The 21,906-nt window shown below is 50.8% G+C and overlaps 1 protein-coding gene across 10 annotated transcripts in view; it reads right to left on the bottom strand.

The window, feature by feature from the left end:
- Cux1 (cut like homeobox 1) overlaps positions 1 to 21,906 on the bottom strand; it is a 422,843-nt gene that overhangs the window by 202,178 nt on the left and 198,759 nt on the right. For all 10 annotated transcript variants that reach the window (XM_045142920.1, XM_045142921.1, XM_045142924.1 and 7 more), the window contains one exon: positions 11,544 to 11,591. In XM_045142920.1, coding sequence (XP_044998855.1) covers positions 11,544 to 11,591 — 48 coding nt within the window. The remainder of the gene's footprint in view (positions 1 to 11,543; positions 11,592 to 21,906) is intronic.

The following is a 21,906-nucleotide window of genomic DNA, read 5'->3' as shown; positions in this document are numbered from 1 at the left end:
AGGTGTGGGGACCATCAGCTCACGCACAAACACACCAGGAAAAGAATCCCGAATCCAAAGAACAAGGTACTTAGGAGGCCTCTGATGAGGACCTGGTCTTAAGTGGACAGTCAGGGCAACTCTATAAGGATATGTCATTAGAGTTAAGTCCCAAGGGTAAGTAGGGGAAGGCTGATAAGGGTCAAAGGGAGGAGGATGGCAAAGGGCACATGTGTCAGAGAACTTGAGCCAGGGCTCAGAAATAGGGAAGTGTTAGGCCTGGGGACAGGGTGGCCCAGGCCAGGTAGGTCACACCAAAAGAAGTTGGTCAGGGTTCTGTCAGCCTTCAGAGCACTGGGGGGCCATGGCAAGGGTAAGCAAGGACCTGCCCTGACTGGTTGCTACGTGCAAGAGAACTAAGGGAAGTCCAGGGAGAGCTATATCAAGGCTCCTGCGATGTGTGATATGGGCTTTATAAATCAATGTAGGACATAGAAATTCACGAGTGGGGAGCTGGGGAGATGGCTCAGTGGGCAGGAGTACTTACTAAGTACAGTCCCCAGTACTTAAAAAGCCGGGGGTGCCTGTACCCCAGTCCTAAGAGGATCAGAGACAGGGAAATCACTGGGGCTCACAGGTTGGCCAGATTGACTGAAAAAAATGGTGTGAGCTCCGAGTTCAGTGAGACTGTGTCTCAAGGAATCAAAGCAGGAGAGCGACAGAGGACACCCGATGTTCTAGTGGGGGCTCGGCACGCATGCGCCTGGGACATGTGCTTACGTGCCTACCTGTATCTCTCATGTACACACCACAAGAAAAGAGAACTGCGTGACCGTGACACACGCTTTAGAGTCAAGAAAGGGGCGACTTGAGGTGGAAGGAAGACGGTCGTGTCCGACATTTTCAGGTGAGTCACACGGGTGGATCTTGAGGTACTGCCAGGAGATGGAGGCATGGGGAAGCGGGGTGTGACGCAGGGCTGGCTGCGGACGAGGGCTTCTCTCCTCACAGATGGCTACAGAAAACAGTAAGCAGGCAGCTTGCCAGGAGCCTGGAACTCAGAAGAGAGCCGAGAACCTGTGGCTTTGGAACTCAGACGCACACTGATCACAGAGCAAAGGCACACGGAAGGAACGTGTGCAACGGGACTGAAAGTCACCAGCCTGAGCAGCGACGGGGAGCCGAGGTCGGCGTCAGGGGCATCCTCAGGGCCGCCTGCTGCTGAGGCTGGGGGCACGGGGAGCCTAGGCCTGAGCGTGGAGGCGGCACTCGGGCAGAAGCCAGGCTGTTGCCATAGGTTTTCTGCCTCTCAGGACTGATGCCTGAAAGCTCACAGGAACGCTGAGAACAATGCAGAAAATGGCAGAGACCGATGAAAGGGAGGCAGGCCAGTGCAGCACGGAGGCCCCTGAAGAGAGCCCGCTCCCCGGGAAAGGGACACTACCTCGTCCCATGGAGATAAAGCCAGCTTCGGATCAGATATCTGGTGAAGACACAAGCAGCAGCGATTTCTCAGAATCGCCAAGGGTGGGCGAGAGAGAGAGAGAGAGAGAGAGAGAGAGAGAGAGAGGGGTGGGGGGGGGAGAGAAGTGAGTGTGCGTGACACACCAGCCAAGCGTCTTTGGAGCTTGGGTCATACTACTCCAAAACCCGGCACCTTAGATCTTAACAAACAGTAAAGAGGGAGAGCTCCCCATCCCTTCTCCACACAGACCCCCATGTGACCCATGCCCTGCGCTGCATTCAGAGCAGAGGAATGTGACATGGTGGGTAATACAGGGAAAAATGTGGACAAACAGGCCTTGCTGGTCCTGCCCTGCCAGTTTAATGACCCTTTGTTTTCCCACCACGCTTGTGCACAATTGTCCTTGAAAACAATTTCCCCTCTGGTCTTACTTTCTGAAGAAAAACTTCTATGAAATTTGTAAGCTTTTCTCTTACTCATCTGCCTTCTGTTACAAGGCCTCACCCATGAACCTTGCAATAGAACTGGAAAAGATAATTCCTTTTCTCCCCTACTTGGCCCCTCAATGGAAGTTCACTGGGCGTCACTTGGAAAATTATTCACAATGAAAAAGCCAGGTGTGGTGGCGCACGCCTTTAATCCCAGCACTCGGGAGGTAGAGGTAGGAGGATCTCCATGAATTCGAGGCCACCCTGAGACTACATAGTAAATTCCAGGTCAGCCTGGGCCAGAGTGAGACCCTACCTGGAAAAGCCAAACTAACTAACTAAACAAATAAACAATGAACCTTCTCTCTCAGCCTGCCCAAATCCCTGGCCTCACATGAGAATGTATTTACCTGGGAGATGAAAACTGAAAGCTGATGAAATAATAGAAGGCCAAAGAAGACATTAACATCCAGTTTCTGACATGCAGAAAGAATTATGTATCTGGGTGCAAGTGCACCCCTGTTACCATAGCACCCAGGAGGCAGAGGCAGGAAGATTGTGGGAGTAAGGTGAACATTACATAGGGATATTGAGGCCAGCCTGGACATGGTGGTGCACTTGGGAGGCTGAGGTAGGAAGATCGGGAGTTCAAGGCTACCCTCAGCTACAGTGGAAGGCAACCTGGCTAGATGAGACCCCAACTCAAGCAGAACAAAACACACACCCCAAAACGATGGGCTGGAGAAATGGCTCAGAGGATGTTTCCTGCACAGCAAGAGGGTCTGCAGGGGCCTGAGACCGCCTGAGTTTGAATCTCAAGATGCCACATGAAACAGCTGAGTGTGGTCTGGTTACATGGGCTGTAACCCCAGTTCTGCGGGGGCACAGAGACCCAGAAATTGCCAAAGCTGGTGACCAAGCAGTAAGCTTCAGGATCAGTATGAGGCCCCGGCTCAAGTAAGAAAGGGCAGAAGGGCTATGGGGCAGGACACCCGACGTTCCCCTCCCAGCAAGCACCTCCAGCCACAGGTGAGCTGGTGGAGCACCCCAAGGGTACATAAAATGCATACACCACACACATCACACTATACACACAAGCCACATCACACACACTCACAAGCAACAAAAAACCAAAGAATCAAAACAAAACGGGCTGATGATAAACTTGGTGGGAAGAGCATTTGCTGATCAGCCACGAAGCCCTGAGTCTGGGCCCCAGCACTGCATGAGCCAGCTGTAATGGGGCACACTTGCAACAGCAGCTCAGGCTGGAGGACCAGGAGCTCAAGATCATCCTCAGCCACACGGTAAATTCATGCTAGCCTGAGCTACAAGAGACCTTGCTTAACAACAACAACAAAAAGAGCAAAACACTCAAAATTTTAAACAGACATTATGCAGCCAATGGTTTCATTCTAAAATGAGTAATATTGCAGATAAAGAAAGACTGAAGTAGGAGGAACAGAATCAACTCCTGGGAGGGAGACCATCCCTGACACTTCTGTACTCTTGAAAGCTCCTCTGTGCGCCTCTCCACACTTTTGCTTAGCTTCCATTTTCTTTTCTGCAGGGCACGAGGACACACAGGTCCCAAAACAATATCAGAGCTTTTGCACGTTTTGGGGTTTCGCTCATGTTTCCTTGCTATGCTGTGCTCCGGCCTGTGACTGTCTTGGGTCTTTATTTCTGAAGGCCCTGGAGTTACATGAAACGATTATTAAATAAATCTGCATGCTTTCCTCTCTGAAGCATGGTGTCCCATGGGTGTGGGGAAAACGGTGCAACAGCCTTTGGGCTTCTGAAGTGTTGCCTCTGAAGTTTGCTATTTCTAAGCTTTTAAATTTGTTTTTTTTTTCAGTCAAATTGAAACTTATTTTATCTTAAAGATTTTTTTTTTTTTTCAGGTTTTTGAGGTAGGGTCTCACTCTAGCCCAGGCTGACCTGAGGTTCACTATGTAGTTTCAGGATGGCCTTGAACTCACAGCGATCCTCCTACCTCTACCTCCCGAGTGCTGGGATTGAAGGCGTGCGCCGCCACGCCCGGCTCTAGACGGCTCCGCAGCGTGCTTGCTGGGTTCCATGTCACTCTCTAAGGGCGCGCTGAAGCGTCTGTTCGTAAGTAAGGCCGACGTTCATTCTCCTTCCTGTTCTTTGCTATTCTGCCTTTGGCATCAAGGTTATACTAGCCTCATAAAACGAGTTAGGAAGTGTTCTTTCTTCTTCTATTTTCCAAAGGCGTTCACAGCAGATTAGAACTGCCTGTGCCATGAATGATTGATGGAACCTACCAGAAAACTGTCTAGACCTCGTGGGACGATGTCTGTGCTCGTTGTTAAGGCTAATCAGCTTTGGTGGTCAGAGGAGTCGAGAAATCGGTCTCTTTTGTTCAAGCTTTTACATTTATAGGAAAAAGGGTGGGCATGTGGCTCAGGTGGTTGAGAGCTAGCCTAGCGTGCACCGAGCCCTGGGTTCTACCCCCAGCACTGTACCAACTGGGCAGGAAAGTGCATGTCTGCAATCCCAGCATTCTGGAGGTAGAGGGGGGGTAGGATCAGAAGTTCAAGTCCATTCTTAGCTATATAGGAAGTTAAGGGCCAGACTGGCTTAGCGACCCCGTGTCCAAAAAAAAAAACAATGTTGGAATGAAATTGTTCGTAACAATTTTTTGTGGGATATGTGCAAGCGTGCTCATACGTGTGCAGATGTGTGTGCCCTTGCACACATGCTGAGGCCACAGTAGATCACTGGGTGCCGTCCTCTATCCCTCTTCCACTTCGTTTCCTCGAGACAGTCTCTCTCTGAACTTGAACCTGCCGCTCACCTGTACTGGGTCAGATTGGCTGGCCAGTGAGCTCCAGTGAGTCTCTCATTTCCACCTCTGCCCTCAGCACTGAGGTTCTCGACACGCATGGCCACACTTGGCTTTTTATATGGGTGTTGGGAGTTGACCTGGGGTCCTCATGGCTTGTACAGCCAGGGCCATTATCCATTGAGCTATCTCCCTAGGCACCCATAGTATTTTCAATCAGTGACATTTATTTTATTTTTTATTTATTTGAGAGAGAGAGAGAGGCAGATAGAGAGAATGGGTGCACCAGGGCCTGCAGCCACTGCAAACAAATCCCAGACAAATGCTCCACCTTGTGCATCTCGCTTATGTGGGTCCTGGGGTATCAAACCTGTGTGCTTAGGCTTCACAGGCAAGTGTCTTAACCACTAAGCCATGTCTCCAGCCCGCTCATAGTATTTTCTTAACATTTTTTTAATCTGCTGCAACTACAGTTATTCTCACATGTCTCTTAACATGGCCTTACCTTTCCTTTTGGGTGAGTAACAGGGCTTGTGATTGTAGGAGTTTTGTAAAGAAACAGCTCTGGGTATGTTTCTTTCCTGGTTCTTTTCTTTTTCACTCATGTCTGTTCTGTTCTTTTCTCAACCTACTGCTCAGTTCAAATTCTCAGTCTTTTACTTTCCCTGTAACATCAGCACTTGAATTATCTCCTAAGAGCATCTTCCACAGAATTCCCTTAGTAGAGTGGCCAAAGCCAGCCAGCTTCCCAGTCCACCACCGTTCCAGACCAGAACCTTTCTCAGAGAGAACAAAAAAAGAAGGAGAAGAGAGAAGAGACTTCATTTGCACAGGGGGTGTACTGCTGAGGCAGCCCGCATGGGGAATAGCTTAGCTTCCCTGGGACCTGGGACTCCGCCATAATGGTTCCCTTTCTGAAACAATGCACCCAGCACTCCACTGGGAACCTGAGACCCCCGCCTGCACGGAGCTCCAGACACTGAACTGTTTCTCCTCCCTAGTGACTGTTGTTTGTGATCCATTCCTGTTCAAATATGTTCTTAGATATGTCTGGAATCGGAACTACAGGGGGCCATCCAGGTGGAACTGGTTTTGGGTGCAGTAAAACGGACTGTATACTCCACTGAACTTTTAGGGAAAAACTCTTATTTACCAACTTATGCCTATGTATACCTGGATACACACACACACACACACACACACACACACACACACACACCACAATCACATGCGTCAGGAGAAGGAAATGTGCAGTAGAGGAAAGGTCACATAACCCAACACCTACCCATCAAAGCAGAGTGTCCTCCAGATTATGCCCCTAGCCAGCCCTGCGTCAGGAACTCCTTAAAAAGAAGCCCCAGGCAGCAATCGGCGCCCTTGAGTTCTCTGCCATGCAGCTGGCTGCTGCCCCTGGTTTTGCGCTACTGCGTAACTCTTCTTAATAAACGTTCTTCCTGCTTCACTTGTGTGTGCCTTTCTTTGATGAGTACCATGCCCAGAACCTAGAAACACCCAGAGACCACCAGCAACATTACTTCAGTCAAGAGATGGGGTGTGTGTGTGTGTGTACGTCTATTGAGCAGGGTCTTGCGAGGGCTAGCCTCGAACGCAATGTGGAGCCTGGAGCTTAGGGTGACCCTCTTGTCTCAGCCTCCTGAGGGCTGGGACCACCAGTGTGTGCCACTAGGCTCAGCTGCAAGCAACTGTTGGACCTGCTGTCCGATTGGCATGGGTGTATGGGTGCACGGTAAGTGTGTGGTGTGTGGCGCATGCACAGGTGTGTGCAGACGTGCACAGTCGGTGTGCAGGCGTGTGGAGGCCAGACGACAGCGCTGGGTGTCCAGCTCTTTTCACTCATCTGCATACTCCCTTCCTTGAGAGGAGGCCTCGCCTCAGTCGGGAGCCGCTGCCCATGAACCCGTCAGCGAGTGCCACAAGGCTTTGGTCTCCACTCCCGCAGACTGGAATTACAGACATGTGTGGCGAGGCCCAGCTTTTTATGCGGGTTACAGGGAGTCAAACTTGGTGGTCACTAGCCCAAAAGGCCCTCGTACTTTAGAAGCAAGCTCTCGACTACAGAGCCCCAACTCTAGAAGGTGTTTCTTTGTTTGCATATCTATCCATCATTGATCTATCTATCTGCATGTGTGTGGTGGCGTGCCAGGATGCCAGGGTCTCTTGCTACTGCAAAGGAAGCACCAGATGTTGGCGTCTCTCCTTGCATGTGGCTTTATGTGGGTGGTTGGGGAACTGAACCCCAGCAGGCAGGCTTTGCAAGGAAGCACTTTTAACAGCTGAGCCACCTTCTTAACCCCTAAAATGTGTTTCAAGTTGGATTGAATACTTGGGCTAACCACCCCCTTCCCAATTAATTGGCTAGGCTTGTGCAATGGAAAATTAGATATAGCAATCAATCAATCTAATTTCAACATGAGTTAATTTTGATGACTTTGCCATAATAATTACATGTAATCATTATGATTATAAAATTTCAAACTTCGCAAAGACAACTGTTATTGGTTTCTTCCGATCCCTTTTCTCTTACTAACAGATACATTTTATGCAGGGTTGAGGGAACCCAGCCTGTCTGGGGGATGGGTTGGGGGGTCTCCACTGAGGCAGGGAGAAGTGAGGAGAGCTAAGTAAATTGGGGTGAGGAGGGTGTTTCTGGAAGCAAGAGGTTTGTGTGGAGGGTGGAGGTGGGTAAGCAAGCTGGCTGCCTTCAGGGGCCTGGCACGCATTCAGAGGGCTGGTGCGTCCGTGACAGGCAGTGAGCAGAGGGCTGACAGCTAGGAAGGGCCACAGGTGCGGGAGGCAGGCTCCAGGCACGCGGGGGGAGGAAACTGGACCATGTAGGGAAAATCATGTGAAAACACCAAAGCACATGAGGAGTGCTCGGGAGGGTCAGTGTTTCCCTGATACGCACTCCTGCAAGGATCCTAGAGTCTATGAAAATTTCTTGCTGCCTGAAAACAGCTATTTTTCTTTTTGTTTTCTTTTGGGGAACTCAACGAAGAAAGTAATCTATACAAATCTATACAGGCTAGGCAAGTGGCTCAGTGGTAGAGCTCCTGCCTAGACTCCCCCAGTGAGGGGCTGGGGGCGTGGCTCAGTGGCAGAGCTCCTGCCTAGAATCCCCCAATGAGGGGCTGGGGGCGTGGCTCAGTGGTAGAGCCCCTGCCTAGAATCCCCAGTGAGGGGCTGGGGGCGTGGCTCAGTGGTAGAGCTCCTGCCTAGAATCCCCAGTGAGGGGCTGGGGCGTGGCTCAGTGGTAGAGCCCCTGCCTAGAATCCCCAGTGAGGGGCTGGGGGCGTGGCTCAGTGGTAGAGCTCCTGTCTAGAATCCCCCAGTGAGGGGCTGGGGGCGTGGCTCAGTGGTAGAGCTCCTGCCTAGAATCCCCCAGTGAGGGGCTGGGGGCGTGGCTCAGTGGTAGATCTCCTGCCTAGAATCCCCAGTGAGGGGATGGGGGCGTGGCTCAGTGGTAGAGCTCCTGCCTAGAATCCCCCAGTGAGGGGCTGGGGGCGTGGCTCAGTGGTAGAGCTCCTGCCTAGAATCCCCAGTGAGGGGCTGGGGGCGTGGCTCAGTGGTAGAGCTCCTGCCTAGAATCCCCAGTGAGGGGCTGGGGGCGTGGCTCAGTGGTAGAGCTCCTGTCTAGAATCCCCCAGTGAGGGGCTGGGGGCGTGGCTCAGTGGTAGAGCTCCTGCCTAGAATCCCCCAGTGAGGGGCTGGGGGCGTGGCTCAGTGGTAGATCTCCTGCCTAGAATCCCCAGTGAGGGGATGGGGGCGTGGCTCAGTGGTAGAGCTCCTGCCTAGACTCCCCCAGTGAGGGGCTGGGGTGGATTCACAACACTTGCCTAGCATGTGAGAGGCCCAAGGTTCAGTATCCAGCAACATCACACCCACATATAAAGGCATCTTGATGTAATTATAAAAATGTGATTTTTTAGATGTGCATTAATAACATGAACTTAGCCAGGCGTGGATCGCTATGAGTTCGAGGCCACCCTCAGACTACATAGTGAATTCCAGGTCAGCCTGTACTAGAATAAAACCCTACCTTGAAAAAACAAAAAACAAACAAAACAAACAAAAAAACCTTGGAATTATTGCTTACTTCCTTTGGTGTGAGATTGGTGGTTACTGTTTGGGAGTCAGGACGTGTGTGTGTGGGTTTACAGACATGGCATCCTGTCACCCGAACTTATTCTCAAGTATTTAACAGCCACCAGGAGAGGAAGGTTCACAACACGATACCGAGGGGCATTCTGGGTAATGGAGCAAAGGGCTATAAGATGCTCCTTGAACTCAGTTTTCTGCTTTCAAGTAGCTTTGGAATTTTTCAAGTGAAAGAAAAACACTTGAACACACAAAAGCCTGTTGAGCTCTTCCAGCAAGAGGAGCCCTTGGGAACGATGAGGAACAGCAGGAGCCGGAGAAGATCAAGCGTGGCGGGGAGGGCTGGGCTTATCGGCGAGGCTGTGGCGCTGTGCCTGACGCAGGGAACGCTGAGCCACAGGGGGCAGAGCGCTTTCAACAAGAAGGGCACAGTCCACTTGCAAAATTCCTCCGCAGATGGGCTGGAGAGACGGCTTGGTAAGTTTAAAGGTTGAGGATATCCTTGGCTATGTACTGAGTTCAAGGCCAGCCTGTGCTACATGAGACTATGTCATTAAAAAATAAATAAATAAAGCTGGGCGTGGTGGGGCACGCCTTTAATCCCAGCACTTGGGAGGCAGAGGTAGGAGGATTGCTGTGAGTTTGAGGTCACCCTGAGACTACAGAGTGAATTCCAGGTCAGCCTGGACTGGAGTAAGACCCTACCTCGAAAAAGAAAAATAAATAAATAAATAAATAAATAAATACAGGACTAGGGGGATGGCTCAGTGGGGAAAACACCCATCGCACAAGCATGGGAACCTGAGTTCAGATTCCCAGAACCCATGTAAATGCCAGGCATGGCAGCACGTGCCTGTAACTCCATAGCCAGCACGCCCATGGCAAGAGGAGAGGCAGAGATAACAGAATCTCTGGAAACTCGTGGGTCACTTAGCCTTCTATATGCAGTGGAAAAACAGAGAGACCCTTGCTTCAAACACAAGCAAGGTGGAAGGTGAGAACTGACACCAGAGCATGCACTTGCAAACACACGCATGCATACACACACACACACACACACACACACACACACACACACACACACGCACGCGCGCACACACAGAAAAGTCCCTAAGGATATACCAGCTCCATATCTTGATGGCTCTGCAAAAGTCTCTAATGGTTTCCTCATCATCCTCTGTCCTCACGCCTCCCATCTGCCCCGTGCTGGGGAGGTGAGTGAGGAGGGAATCCCAGCTCTACACAGCTCCTGGTCTTCTAGAATCTAGCAGATCTCTACACAAGGGCTGAGAAGGCATTTAGGTACCACCCACCTCAACACTTGGTCACCTCAGGGGGCCGGATTCCTATCAATGGATAGCCTAAGGAGAGGTGTGGGGGTGACTGCCTGTTCACGGGTCCAGCTCCCCTGAAGAATGTATTAGAAAACACTTAAGGGGAGTCCAAAGTCATCTCTTGTGACTTCTGCTTGATACTGCCTTTTGAGCCTTGATCAGAGACATTCTGGCCCCTTCCATCGCCCTGCACAATGTACCACACTGTCCCATTATCTATTCCCCACGAGACACCTCATGGTGGCAGCTGCCCACGCTAGCTCAGGTACAAAGTGGCTCCCCACAGGAATTCGTGGGCTCCTAAAGACCGAGCTGGGCAGCCTCACACTCCCCTGGGAAGTGCAGCCACTTGTGGTGATTGCCCCTGAATCTTCTGCTAGCTTTGCACGTGCCAAACAGGGCTCCTGGTCCAGAAGGTTATCCTGAGCCCAGTGCAGAGGTGGGAGGGAGCCCACCGAGAAGAACGGCATGTCTGCAGGGCATGGGACCCAGGCTTCCACAAAGGCTCATCTGGGAAGGTGTCTTCCATCCACGTCATTTATTTGTTGCACGTAATATTAAGAAAGATGTTTAGGGCTCAGTGGGTAAAGCACTTGCCTTGCAAGCCTTGGGGCCTGAGTCCAGGCTCCAGAAGCCATGTAAAAATCAGGCTGTGGTGGCGCACACTTGTAATTTCTAGGGCTCGGGAGATGGAGGCACGTGGATCCCTTGGACTTGCTGGCTAGCTAGCCAGTCCAGCTAGGGAGCGCCAAGCCAGTGAGAGATCCTCTCTCAAAAAGGGGTGGGTGGCATTCCTCCAGAGAGCATCTGAGGCTGCCCTTCGCCTCCAACACACTGCACATATGTGCATGTGTACCTGCACATACGTGAACATGTACATGTGATGGAGAGAGAGAGAGAGAGACAGGAAGGGAAGAGGAGAAATGAAGGAAGGAAAGTGAGGAAAAAGGAAGGGAGGGAAAAAGGAAGGAAGGGAAGGAGGGGGAAGGAAAAAGGGGATGGAGGGAGAGAATGGAAGGGACGGAAAGGGAAAGGGGAGGGGGAAGAAGAGAAGGGAAGGGGAGGAGAGGAAGGGAAGGGAGGGGGAGGAAGAGAAGGAAAGGGGAGGAGAGGAAGGGAAGGGAAAGGGGAAAGGAAGGGAAGGGGAGGAGAGGAAGGGAAGGGAAAGGGGAAGAAGAGAAGGGAAGGGGAGGAGAGGAAGGGAAGGGAAAGGGGAAGAAGAGAAGGGAAGGGGAAGAGAGGAAGGGAAGGGAAAGGGGAAGAAGAGAAGGGAAGGGGAAGAGAGGAAGGGAAGGGAAAGGGGAAAGGAAGGGAAGGGGAGGAGAGGAAGGGGAGGGGAGGTAGGAAGAGGAGGAGGTGACTGACCACGGGGGTTGGCCTGGATGGGACAGTGAGTGGACGTAACAGCTTACCTCTCCCTGGAAGCTCTTCAGCAGCGGTGCTACCTGCTTGCGCAAATCCTGCAGCACGAGGAGAGGCCAGGAAGCAGCGTGAGGGGGAGAGAAGAAGAACGCTGGTTAGGGCTTCATCAGAAGGCTTCAGGCTGACTGTTACCACATAAAGCCATCCCAAACAAGACCCTGCCTTCAAAACAAAACACTAGCATTTCCCTTTTGTGACGGTGGCATCCTACCCATGACACCAGGATTTCCCTGCAGAAGCAACACCCTTGTGCTCCTTCCTTGGATGACTTTCTATATTTCTACACCATGTTCCATGACAAAAGGCAGCCAGACGCATGACCAGACTCTTCTTAAATAAATAAATATAGTTATCTGTGGAAGGCACAATAATGGCTCTTAAAGATGGCCCTGGGGCCCCTGACTATGTGCGGTGAGAGGGTGAAGGGACTTCGCAGGTGTGATCATGAGTTGGTGAGAGATGATCCTGGACTGTCAGGTGAGACCAATGTCATCAGAGTGCCAGGTTTGCTGGGCATGGTAGCGCACGCCTTTAATCTCAGCACTCGGGAGGCAGAGGTAGGAGGCGCACCATGAGTTTGAGGCCACCCTGAGATTACAGAGTAAAGTCCAGGTCAGCATAGGCTACAACAAGATCCTTGAAAAAATAAACGAATGAACAACAAACCCCAAAGTGTCCAGGTTTAAACACAGAGGTCGTTAGGTGGGGGTCAGAGAAGGGGACATGAGGACAGACACGGAGTCCGGGAAGATGCTGGGGTCAGGGCCAGAGAACACGAGCAGCTTGGAAGAGTTGGCATCGGCCTGGCAACAGATCTGCCTGGAGCTTCTGGAAGGATCACAGCTTTTGCTGGCACCGCCCTGGTTGCCCTATAAATCCCACTCTGGATTCCTGGCCCCCAGCAAGACCCGGTGATAGATTTTTGTTGTCTTAAGCAGACAGCAGCAATAGGGAAGCGAAACATTCACTGCAGCCTCTACAATACTTCCCAGACAAACAGAGGACCAAATATAACACTGAAAAGGGAAAAAGGGTGAAAAGAGCAAAAAAATGATTTGAGCAAGAGTTCTGTCTGATCCCAGTCTGGGGCTATGATAAAATGGATGCTTTTTAAAAAACATTTTTTAAAATTTATTTTTGTTTGTTTGAGAGCGACAGACAGAAAAAGAGGCAGAGAGATAGAGAGAGAGAATGGGCACACCAGGGACTCTAGCCACCGCAATTGAACTCCAGACACGTGCGCCCCCTTGTTCATCTGGCTAACGTGGATCCTGGGGAAATCGAGCCTCGAACTGGGGTCCTTAGGCTTCACAGGCAAGCCATCTCTCCAGCCTAAAAACTGCTAAGCCATCTCTCCAGCCCTGAAAACATTTTTTTAAATTTGTTTGTGTGTTTCTATTTTTGTTTTTTTTGGAGGCAGGGTCGCCTTGAACTCACTATGTACTTGAGGATAATGGTGGATTTTTGATCCCCCCTGCCTCCCCTTCCCAAGCACTAGGATTACAGGTGTACAGCAACACGAGTGGCTTATGCATTGCTGGGGATGGGACCCAGGGCTTCGTGCGTGCCAGGCAAACACTCCGCCAACTCGCCTGTGCCCTCAGCCCTAAGCCTGTGTTTCAATCGCCCGGAAGAAGTCATACTCCACCCCCCTTCTTTGTGGCCCAGGCCTCACAAGTGCTGGGATGACAGGCCTGCACCACCAAGCCCAGTGACTTGGCCACACTTCTTTGCAAGAAGCTTGGTTGCGGGCTGGAGAGATGGCTTAGCGGTTAAGCGCTTGCCTGTGAAGCCTAAGGACCCCGGTTCGAGGCTCGGTTCCCCAGGTCCCACGTTAGCCAGGTGCACAAGGGGGCGCACGTGTCTGGAGTTCGTTTGCAGAGGCTGGAAGCCCTGGCGCGCCCATTCTCTCTCTCTCCCTCTACCTGTCTTTCTCTCTGTGTCTGTCGCTCTCAAATAAATAAATAAATAAATAAATATATTTTTTTTTTAAAAAGAAGAAGCTTGGTTGCCACAGGGAATATAGCAGGAAATATAAATGCAGTTACCTATGCACTGTGTGCTTTGGGGGGAGGGTATGAAGTGGCCTGGGCTTGGTCTGAGGGATAGTGGATGGTGAGGGCAGGTGCCTGTCTCCTCCTCCAGACAAGGATGACCAACCAGCAGGATGACCCGTGGGGGGTGCTCTGGTACCCAACGAAGGACACAAGATGACGGGGGGGGGGGGTGCAGGAGACTTGTTAATGAGATGCCACAGCGGATCATGCAGGGTACCAAGCCACAAACCAGAGTGGCCAGGGACGTGGCTCGGGGATAAAGCTCTCTCCCTGTGAAGATGGAGTGCCTGCATTTGAGCAAGCTGGAAGCTGTGGTGGCCTTCCCTAACTCTAGCTTGCTGACAATGACGGAGAGACGGGAAGTGTGGACGGACAGGAGAGTTTCCAGGCAGAGTGAGAAATCCTGCCTCGAGCGAGGTGGAAAGGCAGAGGACTCGGCCTATCAGCTCTTCCCTGACCTCCACAAGTGCATGGTGGCATGCACGCGCCTGCCCTCACCCCCACACACGTGCACACATCCACACACACCCCAAAACAAAGAGAGAAGCTACTTCACAATGATCTGTGCCAAAGGGCCCACAGAGCATATTATCCTTTTTTTTTCCCCTAAAAATAAGACTGTCAGGCATTAGGGAGATGGCTCCGTAAGTAAAATGCTTGCCTTACAAGCATGAGGACATGAGCTCGGTCCCCAGTACCCACATAAAACAAATGGCATAGTAAGCACACTTGGAATCCCAGCTCTGGGGAGGTGGAGATGGGCAGACCACAGGAGTTCGCTGGCCACCTGGACAGGGGAGATCCAGGCCAATGAGAGACTCTGTCTCAAAAAGATGGAAAGCCAGGCATGGTGACGCACACCTTTAAATCCCAGCACTCAGGAGGTAGAGGTGGGAGGATGGCTGTGAGTTCGAGGCCACCCTGAGAATACAGAGTGAATTCCAGGTCAGCCTGGAGTAGAGTGAGACCTTACCTTGAAAAACAGAAAAAAAAAAAAAAAATATATATATATATATATATATATATATATATATGGAGAGAGAGAGAGAGAGAGGAAAAAAGCTGAAGCCCACGTGTCTGCCTACAGGGAGCTTTCCCAGACTGGGATTTCACCCAGTTCTGACAACCGGGCAGACCACCTTAAAGGAGAGATTGGAGCCTAGGCAATGATGGGCCAGGGATGGGCAAAACAACACATTGACCACAAGTGCTTAGTTAGAAATACCTCTATTTAAATCTGAGCCTCGAGTCAGGACCCAGAAGATGGACCTGTGTGTGTGTGGGGTGTCCACTGGGTCTCTTTACCCGTTCTTGAACAGATCTCCTCTGCCTGTCACAGTTACTTGTCTCTTTAATTGGTTTGTTGAGAATTAGCAGCTTGAGTCTAGCTTATGAGCGCTGCCAGGCTCTGACCAGAACAACTCTGGTCTCATCAGGACACACATCTGGTCACCTTTCAGGAGCTCTGGTTGTGTAGGAAACTTCCCTCCCGTTCAGGCTGCCTGGGGTCAGGCATAGGTTGACATGCCCCTTTCTTTGCAGCATCCAGCTCGGGGTTGGTCTATGACAGCTGCTTTAAAAGTACAGAAGGCTGGGCTGGAGAGATGGCTTAGTGGTTAAACGCTTGCCTATGAAGCCTAAGGACCCTGGTTTGAGGCTCGATTCCCCAGGACCCACATTAGCCAGATGCACAAGGGGGCGTATGCGTCTGGAGTTTGTTTGCAGTGGCTGGAGGCCCTGGCACGTCCATTCTCTGTCTCTCTCTCTATCTGTCTCTTTCTCACTCTGTCTGTTGCTCTCAAATAAATAAATAAACAAACAAAAATTTAAAAAAAATACAGAAGCCTGAGAGCTGGTTCTGTTCCACACCAGATCAATCTTGCTCCAGAAAGGGCCGCCTGGAACCTTTCCTGCTAATCCCACACCACCGTAGGGTTCAGGCTGGGGTTAGTAGAAGGAATCTACGTGGAGAGCTAGGCTCCATCTTGAAGGAGACACTGTCTACAGCAGGGCCTGGAAGACTGTGAGGTAGGGGCAGGAGAAGTCTTCACGAGACATGGAATGAGTGGATAAACGATAGAGAGAATGAATAAGGAATCGCTTAAAAGTGAGGAAGCGGGGGGGGGGGGGGGAGGGGGGTGCGGTCTCCTCTGCAAAAGTGACCCCAGGGCTGGGCTCCCGTGCTAAGCCCATCCACTCCACAAAAATACTATACTAGCAACATACGGAAAGGAACACTTCATAAGGGCTACACTGAAGATGGAGACACAGATGGAAACATATGAAACTAATGTGAAATGCACTTCACCCAGTGTATCCAAAGTAACTTCCGAACCATTATTATTGACGGGGTGAGGATCGAGATAGGGTGTCTGTCTACTCCAGGCTGGCCTCCAACGCAAAATCCTCCTGTCTCAGCTTCTGAGTGACGGGATTGCAGGTGTGCACCACCATACCTGGCTTAACATAAAACTTATTAATGGTGGTGAGGTGTGTAATCCTGATACTTGGGAGATAGAGGCAGGAGGATCAGAAGTTCAGGATAACCCTCGGCTACGTGGTGGGGAGGAGGCCAGCCTGGGCTACATGAGACCCTGTCTCTAAATGAAAGTAAAGTATTTTACTTTCCCTTGTCATTAGGTCTTTGCTGTGTATTTTCCCCTTGAACATGTCTCAGTATGGACTGGCCGCGGAGTCTGGAGGCCAGTCGAGGCCGCCACCCTGGGCAGCTCAGACTGAGAGATGAGGGACAGGTTCACAGAGGGGCGTTCTCTGGGGAGGGAGGGTCAGGGCTGAGGAGTCCTGGTGTGAGGGTCGGCGGGAGAGCCGGAGGAAGAGGCTGGGAGGAAAGGAGAGAGGGCGCTCATGGAGAATAGGAGGGGCAGGGTGTGGCTTTACCCAATGGTACCCAGCGCTAAGAACCAGGGAGGGGCTGGATCTAAGAGCTGGGGAGGCTTCTAGGAGTTGAGAGCAGCTGGAGTGGCGGGGGGATGGGAGACAGGCAATGTGTAGAAAATTCTGTGGAATCACCATGTTGGGAAAGGAGAGGGCAGAGAAGTCATACGCCTGCCCTTTTCTAAGTGCTCATGCCTTACTTTTCTCAGTGACAGTCTGGGGTACTGAAGTTAAGGATGGCCAAGACTCAGAAAAGGCACATAACTGCAAGAGTTAGTTTATTTTTGTGTTTTTGAGGTAGGGTTTCACTCTAGCTTATGCTGACCTGGAATTCACTATGGAGTCTCAGGGTGGCCTCGAACTCAAGGCGATCCTCCTACCTCCGCCTTCCGAGCGCTGGGATTAAAGGTGTGTGCCACCACGCCCGGCTTTGTTTTTTAAATTTTATTTGTTTATTTGACAGAGAAAGGGGGAAAAGAGAGAGAGAGAGAGTAAGTATGGGCATGACAGGGCCTCCAGCCACTGCAAGTGACTCTAGATGCATGTGCTACTCTATGTATCTGGCTTTATGTGGGCACTGGGGAAGTGAATTGGGGCCATCAGGCTTGGCAAGCAAGCACCTTTAACCACTGAGCCATCTAGCCCCAAGAATTAGGATTTATTTATTTAATTTTTTTTTGATTTTTTGAGGCAGGGTCTCACTCTGGTCCAGGCTGACCTGGAATTCACTCTGTCGTCTCAGGGTGGCCTTGAACTCATGGCGATCCTCCTACCTCTGCCTCCTGAGTGCTGGGATTAAAGGCGTGCGCCACCATGCCTGGCTAAGAATTAGGATTTTTAGCCAGTTCTCTCTGTAGTGTCCATGCTTGGGTGAGGTTTTACAGGGGACTCAGTCACCATGGTTAGGTGTGGGTACAGGACACTAAGAAAGCAAGCCCGGCACTGGTGGGTAGACCAGGCATGGTGGCACAGGCCTGTGATCTCAACACGTGGGAGGGTGAGGCCAGAGGATCAGGGGTTTGAGACCACCCAAAGCTACATGAGACCCTGCCTAAAAAAAAAAAAAAAAAAAAAAACAATTAAAAATGGGAGGGAGAGGTGGCAAGATGGCTTAGTGGTTAAGACATTTGCCTGCAAAGCCAAAGGACCCAGGTTTGATCCCCCAGGGCCCACGTAAGACACGTGTGGGGCACACGTGTCTGGGGTTCATTTGCAGTGGCTGGAGAGCCTGGCACACCCATTGTCTCTTTTTCTCTCCCTCTGTCTCTCTCAAATAAATAAATAAATAATAAATGGGAGGGGGCTGGGGGTGTGGCTCAGTTGGTAAAGTGCTTGCCTAGCATGCATGAAAGCCTGGGCTCCATCCCCACCACCCCAGAAACATGATATAACTTCAACAGTTTATAAAAGAGGTGCGGGACGGGACTGGGGCAGTAGCCATTTGGTAGATTGCTTGTTCTGCAAGCATAAAGGCTTGAGTTTGAGCCCCAGAACCCACATAAAAAAAATGTAAGGTAGGATGAGATTGTAATCCCAGCACTAGGAAGGTAGACATAGGAGGATTCCCAGGCTCGCTGACCAACCCTGTCTCGAAAAACGTGGCTGGTACTCATGAGGCGGACATTCAAGGTTGTCCTTGGGTCTCCATATACACGCACATGCGCTCTCTCTCTCTCTCTCTCTCTCTCTCTCTCTCTCTCACACACACACACACACACACACACACACACACACATGCAAGAAATCACTTACTGGGGTTTGAACAAACCTTTTTGATGTTAAATGTGGATCTGTCTATACACACGTGCACACACACACACATATTTAAAGACCACTGAAGAGCAAGAAACCACTATATATATTCACACATCATACACAAACTGACACATACGCACTTCAAGCCACCAGCTAAAAGTCACTTGTTCTAATTTTATTTCTTGGCAGTGTAAGAAATGCCTGATCCAAATTTGCTGCCTGAAAATATTATCTGGTTTGTTACTAAACTGAGAAGAAAGAGCCAAAGCTGCTCAGTTCTGGCTCGCAGGACTCTGTCATGGTTAATATGGACACGACATGATTTATTATCTTTTTGGAGCACACAGCCTTGTGATTCTGTACAGCCCCCAAACCACAGACTCTGCCACTTCTGTCCCTGGGTCACAGTTGTGACATGCCCTTCCCAATAACTGCCAACCGAAGGAGAGTGGGGTTTAGGTTGATCAAGACCACACCAGAGGGCGGGCTAGGTAGCTCAGTGGAGAAAGTGTTTGCTGTGCACCCGTGGGTACCTGAGTTCAGGTCCCCAGCAAGCACATGAAGCCGGGCAGCGTGTGGCGTGGCTGTCAGCCCAGTGCCCCAACAACACGAAGGGAGGTGGAGACAGGAGGATCTGCCGCTAGAAGCTTCTAGGCCAGCTACCCTGGCAAACTTCATGGCGAACAACAAGAGACCCTGCCTCAAACAAGGTGGAAGGCGAGGACTGACCCCGACCTCCACGGGCATGCCGTGGCGCCTCAGCAGTTGCACTCCAACACACGACCACGCACACACACCATGCACACCCATATGGAGACATCAGGAAGCTCAGGGGGTCGTGCTTGCCTAGCAGGCTGAAAGCCCTGGCTTCCATCCCCAGCACTGAACACACCAAGCGCATAGGCCTGTCACCCCAGCCCTCTGTCGCAGGTTTAAGGCCAGCCTGGAAGCAGGAAAAAGGGAAAGAGGAAGGAAAGAATGGAAGAGAGAGAAGGGAGGAAGAGAGGGAGGAATGACTGAGGAGGAGCAGGAAAGGGTGAGAGAGAGAGAGAGAGAGAGAGGAGGCAGGAGAGAGAAACCGGGTAATTGACATACATTTAAATGTGTAGCAATAATTTAGGGGTGCACATTTAATTCCATTATGGGTTTTCCAGTGACAGTGATCCTGTTACGTCTTGTATCTTTTATCGAGGGAAAGCAACGCCCACCCTAATGTGTAGAAAGTGATGTCCTTGAAATGATTAATATCAGATGTCTGCTGGCAAAAGCCAAAATTGCTCGTTTCAACCTCTCCCCTGAGTACCCAGCAAATAAGTAATGTTTACACAGAGACGTTTCAATGTGGGGAAGGCTTTCATTATTCTCAAAACTGCTGATTCACAATACGCTTTTTTGGATCAGAATACTGAACGACGAAATGCTATGGAGGCATTTTCTAGGTAATAAGAATTGCCAGAGACAGTCATTCAGATTTGAAAGCAAGACAGGGAGGAGAAGGCTTGGTGGCTAAAGCCCTTGCCACGCGAACACGATGACCCGAGTTTACGTTCCCAGGACCACAGAAACACCGACGCTGTCTCGCGAGCGCCTGTCCCCCCAGCACATCTCCAGCAGGACGGTGTGAACAGCCGGAGACCCTGCTTCATACTAGGTGGGAGAGGAGAACTGACACCCAGCGTCATTCTCCTACCTCCACACATGTGCGAGGGCACCCGGGCACCCACGCTCACCCACATGAACACACACGTGCCACGCACAGAAAAAACAAAAGCAAAAGATATAGAAACCGGGCTGGAGGGATGGCTGAGTGGTTAAGGTGTTTGCCTGCAAAGCCAAGGGAACCAGGTTTGATTCCCCAGGACCCATGTAAGCTAGCCGCACAAGGGGGTGCATGCATCTGGAGTTTGTTTGCAGTGGCTGGAGGCCCTGGTGCACCCATTCTCCCTTTCTTTCTCCCTCTCTCCCTCTCAAGTAAATAAATAAATATTTTTTTTTAAAAGACAGAAGAAAAAAAAAAAAAAGCCCGGCGTGGTGGCGCACGCCTTTAATCCCAGCACTCGGGAGGCAGAAGTAGGAGGATCACCATGAGTTCAAGACCACCCTGAGTCTACATAGTGAATTCCAGGTCAGCCTGGGCTACGGTGAGACCCTACCTCAAAAAACAAAAACAAAACCAAACAAGCATAAAAGATATAGAAACTGAAGAACAGCCCCACCATGTTCCCTTGCACCTGCAAAGGGTGTGGGGGCGCCACAACCACAATTCATGGGCCCCACTGTGCCTTGGATTTCTGCCCACGTGGGGCCATTGGTTAGTCTCTGCAAGGCTCTGTCCCCTCTCTGGGGCCTTGGGCTCCTGGAGCACCGTGCCGTCTCTCCTGCTGTCCTCCCAGGACGTCGGCAGTGGTGACGTCACCAGCACAGGCAGCCACTGTGGAGTCAGGCAGGCTCCACCCAGGGTCACCCTCATCTTTCCCTGGTCTTAGCGCACGCTTTCTTCCTGTGTCTGGGTGGGAAAGAGCCGAAGTGGGCCTAAAGCATGTAAAAACAACAGAAGACTGATTTGCACCAAAAACCCTAGGGACTGCTCAGGGACAAGGAGGTGACATGTGCACAGCCACTCAGGACTGGATAATACTATCTCCTCATAAGCTTACATACCCGTGGTTTTTGCTTTCTGGGCAGCGAATGCATTCAACGGCGACCTCGGGCCTCCACATGCCCACGTGTACAAATGCAAATGGACAATCACACGTCACTCAGGCCACGGAGAAGGAAAACTTTGGCTTGAAAATGTGTTAGGGATGCTCCTCTGCTGCCTTCTGCACTGAATGTGATACCACCAAATGTAACCACGTGTGCGTGACAAAATGAAAGAAAGCATTTCATTTGAAATACAAAGTAGGAGCTCGCAGCATGGCTCAGTCAGTGAAGTGCTGGTCATGCAAGCGTGAGGACCTGAGTTCAAATCCTCAGCGCCCATGCAAAATGGTGTGTGGTGGCAAATGCATGTAATCCCAGCACCAGGCATAGGCAGTGTGAATCCTGCGGCTGGTTAGTCCAGCTGGACTGGTGAGTTCCAGGTTCTGTGAGAACCTGTCTTGGAAAATAAAGTGGCAAGTAAGTCAGGAAGATGCCTCCTAACATCAACCCTTGGCTGTCACATGCAATCATAAGCCACAAAGACATACATACTCCAAGTTACATAACAGCATATGTTTGAGGAACTATAGCCATATTTCTTTCATTCTTTCTTTTTCTGGTTTTTTCGAGATAGGATCTCACTCTAGCTCAGGCTGACCTGGAATTCACTATATAGTCTCAGGGTGGCCTCAAACTCATGGTGATCCTCCTAGCTCTGCCTCCCAAATGCTGGGGTTAAAGGCATGTGCCACCACACCCAGCTACAGCCATATTTCTAAAATATATCTTTTTAAATTTTTTCTTTTTGATGTGCTAAATATATTTATGGATGAAATGGGACTTTTCTTCCAAATGATTTACAGGGAGGAGTGAAGGGTGGGAACAGGAGAAGAGGCGAGCAGACTGGTGATGGCTGTAACAGGACAGTGCTGCACCCCAAGGGGTATGGTGGTGCTCATCCTGACTGATGAACACTTGAAGTAGACACACACACACACACGCA

Source organism: Jaculus jaculus, chromosome 2 (assembly GCF_020740685.1).
Source record: "Jaculus jaculus isolate mJacJac1 chromosome 2, mJacJac1.mat.Y.cur, whole genome shotgun sequence".
Lineage (NCBI taxonomy): Eukaryota > Metazoa > Chordata > Mammalia > Rodentia > Dipodidae > Jaculus > Jaculus jaculus.
Note: the sequence above shows the minus strand (reverse complement) of the source record. Positions and strands in the feature narration are given on the sequence as shown.